Source organism: Ceratotherium simum, chromosome 27 (genome assembly GCF_057802395.1).
Source record: "Ceratotherium simum simum isolate JZ-2026a chromosome 27, ASM5780239v1, whole genome shotgun sequence".
Lineage (NCBI taxonomy): Eukaryota > Metazoa > Chordata > Mammalia > Perissodactyla > Rhinocerotidae > Ceratotherium > Ceratotherium simum.
The window spans coordinates 29,866,613-29,877,648 of NC_141926.1; the positions used below are offsets into that span (position 1 = coordinate 29,866,613).

Genomic DNA, 11,036 nt, shown 5'->3' on the forward strand with positions numbered 1-11,036 from the left:
CAAATCTTAACAAAATTTGATTAAAAGTACAATACAAGATGTATATAAATGTATTCTTTCACAATCTTAGTCTTTCTTATTCATAAAATGGTTAGTTTTCTTTCTACAGTTGTCTTGTAATTTGTGGCCTACTATATGTAAAGTATATCTAATATATGTAAAGTATGTATTTGGCTGATAGTAAATGGTCAATGAATAGCAATCTTTTTCTCCTTATTTTTCTCCCCTTCTCTGGTTGGTCCCCAATTTAACTTTTCTTATACCTCCTTTTATCTATAAATTCACAGATCAAGCAACAGACTCACCAAGCCAATAATTATATGAAACAGATTTGTCTATTTTGCTGAAATAATTCATCAATAAAATGCCTTATTCCCAATACTTCTGTAAAACTGTAAGTTTCATTCCCTAACCATACAAATACTCCTCGCTTCTTGTAAAATTTTCATTCGTTACTACTTTCTAAACTTCTCACACAAACTCTTTACCCACTTCTACCACACTACCCACTCTGATAATGCAGTGATCCAAATCTTTACCCAACAGAGTTGTTGGGGATATCGGAAGACTCTGAGCAGAGCTGATTAAGAATGTTAGAAAAGGAAATCTGCATTGATTGCAATTTCATCTCATAAAGTGGAATTTATCTGCTGAGCTATTTGCTGTAAACAAAATCTAACCTTCTCCTCTAGAAAGGTAGTACCTAAGGAAGGGATTTTTAGTTTTTTTCCAAGGTGCGTGCTTTGCATGATGCACGTGATTTAAGAGAAAATTATTGGGTACCAAGGATTGATGACTCCTTTGAACATTTGGGCACTAAAGGGATATCCCTGAGAAGTTTTTTTTTGTATTAGTGAACTGCTTTCAAGATGAATAGTAGTGACTAAGTTTGTTTAGCTTCTACTACCTTCCAGATGCTAGTTTTGCAATCTTTGCAACAACTCTATGAGGTAAGTATTTCTTTGTTATTAGTAAGGAAACAGAAACTCAGAGGTTTTAAAAAACCTGTCTAAGGTTTCTCAGCTGAGAGGTGCATTCACAATGATTTGAAGACAAACTTTTCTTGGATTTTTAAATTTTTTTTGCTTGTTTGTTTTTAGTTGCTGTTATTTTTTCAGGAATAAACATTTTTCACTAATTAATGTGGTCAATTATTCCCATTGTGGAACATTTGGAAAATTTAATTCATATGTAATTCTACAACTAAGAGATAACAACTATTAATATTTTGTCTTACAACCACACACATTACAGTTGAATCATGAATTTAATTATTTACATTATATTATAAGCAGGCTTTCTGTGTAGAATCATGCAGCTTACCCACTGCGATAGCTTCAAGGGTCACTGTTCACATAGATAACAATGTGCACATAATATACTTGGAGCTGTGCAACACCATGAACCTGGTTATAAGCAAATTTTTCTTTCTAACTATAAGTTAATGGCTGACATTGTGTTCTGTCTTTTGTGAAATATTCAAATTAGTCTTTCCTTTATTGTTGGGTACTTTGTTTTTTCCCAGTATTTGCTTAACATAAACATTGACTATCTCTGCATAGACAACTATCTACACTTTAAACAATTTCCTTGCTTTATATTCATAGAAGGAACATCAAGGCGGAGAAACATTTTCAAATATTCCACCTCACCACATGATGTTCGTACCTTGATACAAAATGCTGGTGAGCCTACAAGTAGTCATCGCCCTCTTCACGCATTTCTCTTCTAAAAGTCACTTATTGGAAGGGGAAAGGGAAAGGAAAGGCAGAGAGATGTGTCTACTATTATATTTGACTCACTATCTTCTTAATCATGTATTACATAGACAAATGTTATATACAATGCATTCGTTGGTTAAGTAAGAAATAGGGTAAAGTCATTGGGATATGCTAAAGAGCCAAAAATAAACAAAATATTAATAGTTGTTATCTCTCTTTTAATGTTTATGTAAAATCTAAACAGTGGATTTGTTGTTGTTGTTAGTGCCATTGATTTGATTCTGACTCCTAGTGACCGTGTGGACAGCAGAGCAGAACCCTGCCTGGTCTTTTTGCACCAGCCTCTCACCTTCCAGTGCTGTACCAGACAAAGCTCTGCTGCCATTCATAGAGTTTTCATGGCCAAACAGTGGCTAGACTATGAAACTTTATTAAATTTACAAAATTTAGATGCAATTATTTCTACTCAGGGAAAAAAACCAAAATACATTTTTGTGGGTGGTTAGCAAAAACATCCCTGCTGGCTGAGGATGCTAACAGATGCTTGGATGAAATGTATGCTTTAAGTTTAATTACCTAGATAACTGCCATAACCATTTAGTTGCTTTTCCTATTTAGATCTGTCCATACAGATAATGTGCAATTAATGAGAATTAGCGCTGCTGAAGTATTGGGAACCTGAGTTATAAAAATGTGATGCCTTATGGTCCAGATTAAACTGTGTATGCGCTCAACCAGTAATTATCTCTGTAACAAACTGTGATAGAGACTACAACATGTTTCTCCTTCCAGGCATTTCCAGTAGAGTAGGGCCTTTGAATTTAGGGGCTGAGAGGAATATGCATGATGGAGATGAGCTGGGATGACCACTTGAGAAAAGTTGGACTAAACTTTTAAAAAGCTACTTTTAAAAACTTAACAGTAAAATGTACTCTTTTTGGTATACAGTTCTATGAGTTTTGATAAATTCATGGAATCATGTAACCATCACCACAATCAAGATACAGAACATTTCCATCAATCACAAAAACTGCCCTGTGCTGCCCCTTTATTTTTAATCTTGGTCCCTGCTCCCACTCCTGGCAACCACTGTACCTAGTTTTGCCTTTTCCAGAACATTATATAAATGGGATCATATAGTATGGAGCCTTTTAAGTATGACTTCTTTCATTTAGCTTCATACATTTAAAACTCATCATGTTGTTGCTTATATCAATGGAATGTTATTGATAAATAGTATTCCATTGTATGGATATACCATAGTTGTTTATCCATTCACCAGCTAGAGGACATATGGTTTGTTCACAATTTTTGATGTCTGTCTAAGAATAAAGCTGCCGTAAATATTTGCATATAGGTTTTTATGTGAACGTAAGTTTTTATTTCTCTTGAATAAATACCTAGAAATGGGATTGCTGAGTCATATGGTAAGTGTATGTTAAAATTTATAAGAAACTGCCAAATTGTTTTCCAAAGTGACTGTATATTTTGCATTCCCACCAGCAATATATGAGAGTTCCATTGCTCTCCTGAACCAAAAACTGCTCGAAGAAACCTGACCATTTTTTTTGTTGTTTGTTTGGTTTTTATTTTTGCTATTCTAATAGGTGTGTAGAGGTATCTCGTGTTTTTAAGTTGCATTTCTCAAATGAGAAATGATGTTGTTGACCTCTGTCGTTTAACTGAGGATATTTACATCTTTTAATTTAATGTAATAACTGATATGTTTGGGTTTAAATCTGTCATCTTGCTGTTTTGTTTTCTATCTGTCCCATCTGTTCTTTGTTCCCATTTTTCTCATTGTCTGCCTTCTTTTGGATAAACTGAGTAGTCTTATAATTCCATTTTATCTCCTTTGTGGATTTATTATCTATAACTCTTTGTTTTATTATTTTAGTGGTTTCTTTGCAGTTTACATTATATTTTTTAATTTATCACAGTCTACCTTTCAGTGAATTTTACCACTTCACACATAACATGTGAACCTTATAGTAGTATAATTCCATTTCTCCCATCCTAGCTTTTGTGCTGTTGTTGGTATACATTTTACTTGTACATATGCCAAAAACTCCGTAATACATTGTATCACTTTTATGTAAAGAGTCAATATATTAAAGAGATATAAATAATTAGGAAAATTCTTATATATTTATCTATATAGTTGCCATCTCTGGTGTACCTCTAACCTTTATGTAGATGTGTGTTTTCATCTGGTATAGTTTACCTTCTGACTAAAGGAAACTATAGTTTCCTTCTTTTAAAATTTGTTTGTAGTGTGAGTCTGCTGGTTGTGAATACTTTCAACTTTTGTGTGTCTAAAAAAATCTTTGATGCCTTCATTTTGAAAGATAATTTCTGTGGGTATAGAATTCTAGTTTGACAGTTTTTTAATTTCAGTACTTTAAAAATATTGCTGTACTGTCTTGTACCATGCATTGATCCTAATGAGAAATCTATTACTATCCTTCTTTTGTTCCTATGAAGAAAATTGCCTTTTTTCTCTAGCTGGTTTTAAGATTTTCTCCTTATCACTGATTTTAAGCAATTTAATTACACTGTGACTTGTAATTTTTTTCATACTTATTGTGTTTGGAGTTTCTTGGCCTTTTTGGACCTATGGGTTTATAGTTTTCATCAAATTCGATCTAAATTTTCAACTATTTTTTGAAATATCTTTTTCTGTGTCCCCTCCCTCTCCTTTCCCCTTAGAGACTCTAATTTCAAGTTTATTAGGCAGCTTGAAGTTGTCCCACAGCTCACTGATGCTCTGTTAATTTTTTAATTCCATTCTTTCCCTGCATTTTATTTTGGATAGTTTTGTTGCTATGTCTTCAAATTCACTATTCTTTTCTTCTACAATGTCTAATCTGCTATTAATCCCATCCAGTCTATTTTTCGTCTCAGATTTTGTGGCTTTTACGTCTGGAAGTTTGGTTTAGGTCTTTTTATATCTCTTATGTCTCTACTTAACTATTTGAACACATAGAATGCAGTTATAATAACTCTTTTAATGTCCTTGTCTGCCAATTCTCACATCTGTCCTAGTTCTGGGTTGGTTTCAATCGGTTGACTCTCATATGGGTCCATTTTTTTGCTTCTTTGCATGCTTGGTAATTCTTGATTGGATGGCAGACATTGTGTATTTTATTATTTCTGTGCTCTATATTTTTGTATTCCTAAAAATATTCTTCAGATTTATTCTCAAGGTGCTGCTAAGTTACTTATAAACAGCTTGATTCTTTCAGGTCTTGCTTTCAAGATTTATTAGGCAGGCCTGGATTAGTGCCCAGTCTAGGGTTAATTACTCCCACTACTGAGGCAAGACCCTTCTGTGCACTTTACTCAGTGATCTGTGAATTATTGGTTTTTCCCATCTGGCAGGTGGGAACAGGCACTTGTGTTAGAGCTGGGAACCTTATCCTAAGTAACTTTTTAAAGAATATTAGATGTATAGATGTGGTGATATGTGGTGCACAAGCCCTAGGGAGCTTTTTCATGTTAAGGAAACACGTACATTTCTTGTAATTTGGTATATAATATATATGGATTAAAATGAAAAACTAGATTGTATTTGAATTTTAGAGAGATTTTTCTCACCTTTTTATTAAGCTTTATACTTTATCAATGAAATTTGTTCATTTCTGCTAATTTTCGGTAAGCAAGTATTGAAAATGCCATATTCAGTGCTGTTTTTGAAACTAAAAAAATAAACATATAATATTCTTCTTCCCATGGTAGTTCAACATATATCATGAATTTTCTTCTAAATTATAGTTTTTTAAAATTTTTATTGCCTGAGGAGAAGGAATTATTAATAACATAGAATAAATAATGTCAAAATTAGAGTCATGGCGGTGGAACTAGATAGGCTTTTCACAATGTAAAAACAAAGAAAATTAATTTTTATCATACATTTTGGTGAAATTTAACTTTGATAAGCATTTTGAACTTGCCTAAACTGTTGTATTGCTTGTGAAGGCTTTGTAAAATGTTGAATATTTAATAAAAAATAAGCATTTACTATATTATTGATTGAACATATTTAATGGTAACAGGGTTGCAAGCTTTTATTTTATTGTTGAAAAGGAATAAAAACACAATTGCCTTAATCTTGCATTATAAATATATAAACAGAACAGTTACTTAATGGCTGAGGTAATTTATCCATTAATAAGTCTAATGACACACTTGTCCTACTGTGACAAAATGAGGTGGATCAGGGAGATCCAGAGCATTGAAGGCACATTTGGTGAATGAGGGATGTAATAGGATAGATAAAGAATTCCCATAAATATATATATATATTTATATATTGGGGAAGTGGTAAAGTCATTCCTTCACTTATTTCTTAATAATGGAGAAAGAATAATGTCTGATTTTTCAATTATATTCCGATCTCTGATAACTTAACAAAAAGCTATTTTTGCTAACTTCTAAACACCTTATGAGATTTAAGTACTATCATTTTACATTTATTGCCATAGTTTTAAAATTAAAATTCCAAGATGCTTTTATTTCAAATGGAAAATACTGTAGTATCCTATATCAGTGTTTATAATTAAAGATAAATATGTCCATATGTTATTGCTTTTAAACACAGCAGATATAGAAAATTGGTTTATTTAAAAATTGAATAATTTAACCTAAAATGCTATTGAATGTTTTAAAAACGTTTTCAATGGTGTCTTAACCAAACTAAAAGGAGACTGGGAACAATGTATCTCTTGAACCAGAGCAGTACATATGTCAAATAAAGATGAGATGCCAGCATCTCTGCAGTTGAATTGCCTGCCTTTCCTTGATTAAGTTACCATTGCTGATACAGGAAATTTCCATTTATTACTACCATTTTTTTCTTTAGCTCCTTTCCTGAAATTTTTCCAATATTTTCTTATTCTTATTGATTACTTTTTTTTTTTCTTTGCTTGAGGAATATTCTCCCTGAGCTAACATCTGTGCCAATCCTCCTGTAGTCTGTATATGGGTCGCCACCACAGTATGGCTAATGAGTGGTGTAGGTCCGCACCCGGGGGTCCAAATGCATGCACCCAGGCTGCTGAAGTGGAGTGCTCAAACTTAACCACTACGCCACCAGGCCGGCCCCTAGTTGATTACTTTTTTTTTTGAAGGTTTTCAAGACGTTAACAGGAAGATAAATAGTTAGACAACATGCCTGATTCAGCACAGTGACTTCACCTCTCAGAAATCTTTTTTTTTTTTTTTTGTGAGATCAGCCCTGTGCTAACATCTGCCAATCCTCCTCTTTTTTTGCTGAGGAAGACTGGCCCTGGGCTAACATCCGTGCCCATCTTCCTCCACTTTATATGGGACGCCGCCACAGCATGGCTTGCCAAGCAGTGCATCGGTGTGTGCCCGGGATCCGAACCGGCAAACCCCAGGCTGCCAGAGTGGAGCGCGAGCACTTAACCGCTTGTGCCACTGGGCAGGCCCTCAGAAATCTTTAAAAACACAATTTCTCCAAGTTATAGAATACTCTTGAAATTATTATTTCCATTTTAGTAGGTGGCAAAGAGGATTGATTAAATCATTTTGGCAACATTTGTCTATGTAGTTCAGCCTAACTCCTCCATGGTGGCTATCATGGTAGAAAAAGTGGCCCAGACACTAAGAGTTGAGTTCAGGTTTCAGCTATTTCAGTATCCAACAATATCTCCCATACAGTATAAGTATTCCAATGACACAGCAAGGAGAGAAGAAGTTGAAACACAGATAATTTTTTATTTCTCCTAAATATTGTGTCTACTTCATCCCTACATAGCCAAATGAGACGGAGTGGAAACTGTCCTATAGTTTCCAAGTCCCTGCATTTGGAGAACTAGTTAATTACAGGCATAGACTATTCTAATATTTATGAGAAGAAAATAAACTCTGCTGTTTGACTAATAGTTATTTTCTCTCTCTCTCTTTTTTCTCTTTCACAGACCACCACTTTGCGTGTATAATTTTGTACTTAAAGAAAGTGAGGAAGTATTTCTCAATCCAAGCACATGCATATCAAAGGAAATATAAAATGCCGTCTTCCGTTAAATGTAACAACCTGTTTGTGAATTAAAGAACTTGTAAATAGAACAAAGTAATCAATATTTCTTTTACAATGCATTGCTCAATCTGGGATTCAGGTATTTCTACTTCTTCAATAAGTTTTTAAGAATCAAAAATATAGAAAATTTTAAAAATGCATACGGTAAAGCATTCTGAATATATTCTAAAAGCTGTTTATTTCTCTTTTTTCCTCAATCAAATGTTTATCATTGAATGTCTCCCTAAATTACTTATTATTAATAGATAATATGTTAGAGAAAAAGAGAAGCTTATTGCTTTAATGCATTGTGTAAACAGTATCATTCTCCACTTCTCAGACCACAGTAGTAACATAAACGAATATTTTTTAATTGTAAATTTGTCACTTGGAGAAGTTAGTTGGATTAATGTAAATCTTGTAAACATAAATACACCTTCTGTTTAGTGATCTATTTGGAATTTTTGTGATGCTTTGTAAATAAAGGCTTTGTTTCTATGGAGGACAATAATCTATGGGTCCATAATGCTTAAGGTCAAATCTTGGGTCCAACACTCACTAATGATGTGACCTTGAGTAACTAAATTTACCTTACCATGTTTCAGTCACCTAAAAATTTCTGTGAAGACTGATTCAATACTTTGACTAGTATCTGCCCATAATGATAATAATAAAAATAATAACTAACACTTACATACATCACTGTATTGCTGCTCAGTTTAGTACTGTCTATATATCATTTCATTTAATCCTTACAAAAACCCTATGGAGTTGGCCTTTTTATCTCCACAGATGAAGAAACTAAGGCACAGAAATGTTAACTAACTTACCCAAGATCATGTACAAAATCAGAATTGAAACCTAAGAAGGCTGGCTCTTGGGCCCATGTTTTTAACCCCTATGTTAACGTGCTTCTCCAAAGTTCAATACATATTAGTAGCTATATTTACAAATAATCACATTCAAAATAATAATATGCATGTCCTCGGCATTCTCTCATTAACCTGTTCAGTCCAGGAATTCCTGGGCCTCAGCTCTCTCTCACTTATGTCTGAACGCTCCCAAGGTTTGTTTTATGTATGTCTCTAAACCAGTCCGTCAGCTACAGTCACAGTCTCTATGCTTTTGATTTCCTGCTGTGTTAGTTTTCCGGATGGCTTGAACAACATAAATTTATTTTCTCTCGGTTCTGGAGGTTAGACGTCCAAGATCAAGGTGTCAGCAGGCGTGGTTTCTTCTGAGGCCTCTATCCTTGACTTGCAAACGGCAGCTTTCCTGCTGTGTTCTCACATGGTTTTTCTTCTGTGCGTAGTGTCTCTTTTGTATATCTGAATTTCCTCTTTTTGTAAAGACATCAGTCAAAATGGATTAAGGGCCACCATGGACTCAATTTAATCACTTCTTTAAAGACCATATTTCCTACTACAGTCACATTCTGAGGTACTAGGGGTTAGGAGGGACACAGTTTAGCCCATAACACCTGCCATGACTCATTAGCTCCACAGTGATCACCTTTGCCTAATAAGCCATTTGAAGGTGAATTAGGGCCATTGATGGTGCCCACTGGAAAACACTGATATATGAAGACCCTCGATGTATTAAATGTTTGTTCCAGGCAGAAACAACTAGAATGCTCTTCACTTTTTGCCTAGGGATTTAAGCAGTGCTGCCTGCACCTCTACTGTCTGACAGGCCTTGAGAAAACTCCTTCAGTTTCTGCTGTAGCCCTTCACTCCACAGGCCTCTGACTCCAGTCCACAGAGATAGCTTCTCTCTCCTCTGTCACTTAGTCATTTGCTCACAAACTTCCCACATTCTTAAACAAAACCACAAACTCTCATGTAATTTCATTTTTCCAATTAATTTGCCAGATATTCCCATAAAATTTTGATTCTCAGTTTGTGACATTAACGACAGTTAAAATTAAATAAAATGCACTATAGATATGTTACTAGGAGCAGAAATCCTCCTCCAGTATTCCTGATTGCTTAGGGCCTCTGGATAACAGAGAAACAGTAACCAACTTGTGTCATAGCGTCTTAAAGGACCCCATACCCCTCATAATAAAACTTCCTTGCCATAGCTGATAGAATCTCCCAAGGATAACTCGAAGACATAAACTTATAAAATGTTCATAGGTTCTGTATTGCAGTATCTTTTCCAGTATCCTAATTCCTTCCACTTTTTTTTTCAAGATAAGGGTTAACAAGAAAAGGAAGCCTTTGGAGCTTATCTATCTTGGTGGTGAGGGAAGTAAACTCTTCTGACCCTCAAGTTCATAGTCTTCAAGCAATATTTTTAATCATATTTGTTTTTTGCAAATTTGTGGACATCATAGATCAAAAATAGAAGTAAGAGGAAAAAAATGTACTTTCTCAAAGACCGTAATGAAGTACAGGTACTCTATAGCAATTACCTGGGATAACAAAAGGAGCACATACTCATTATGCACAAAATATGTTACGCCAGACTGCTTTGAAGACATGATGTTCTGAGTCAGATACAGAAGGAAACAGAGAGATGAGGTGTTTAAATTCTTTATCCTTCAGGATGCCTACTTGGCATGGGTGACCGAATCAGACTTTCAAAGTCCTCTCAACAGTGTAGTTTAATTATTTTAAGGTTAATTTTAGGATTTATCTAATTAAATAATATATTCACTATTTTATTTATGTAACTTCTTTGTGTTTCCATTGAATGATACACTTTATATTTAAAAAAGTAAATCACCAACAAACCAATGAATCATAACTTTGTTACCTATGATGGTCAACTGAAATAACAAATGGACATAATCAAAGGCCAACTGGATTTTGTTTGTTTTAGTAAACTACACGTTAAAAAAATAAATTGCATCATCCAGATAGGCTGTGTTATCATTCTAATTTACTAGATAATTGTTTAATTGTGTGTATGTGGCCAATAGAGATGGCACGTTATGTAAGAGTACTTACAATTAGTTATATTCATAAAGGTGTTGTTGTGGGTCATAACATTTATGGCTTATACATTAATACTGTTTTTTCACATTATTATAATAATAAGGGCAAATACATAATGAATGCTTACTATGTACCAGTCTGTGTTTTAAGTTATTGAATTGCAATCTTTCATTTAGTCCTTACAAATGCCCTATAAGTTATGTACTTTTATCACCTGTAGTGACTGAGGGGAGAAAAAGAGCAAAAAAATTCTTTGGACAATCGACAATACTTGAAAGATATGTTTGCTGTGTTTTGGTTGTTATCTATTGAGTATATAATAGGCATTATGTA

The 11,036-nt window shown here is 34.0% G+C and overlaps 1 protein-coding gene across 1 annotated transcript in view; it reads left to right on the forward strand.

The window, feature by feature from the left end:
* Positions 1–7,796, forward strand: part of LIPI (lipase I) — a 60,745-nt gene extending 52,949 nt beyond the window's left edge. Inside the window, exon 10 of the mRNA XM_004440727.3 lies at positions 7,664–7,796. Within this exon, the coding sequence (XP_004440784.2) occupies positions 7,664–7,751 (88 nt within the window). The 3' untranslated portion in view covers positions 7,752–7,796. The remainder of the gene's footprint in view (positions 1–7,663) is intronic.
* Positions 7,797–11,036: the final 3,240 nt, after the last annotated feature.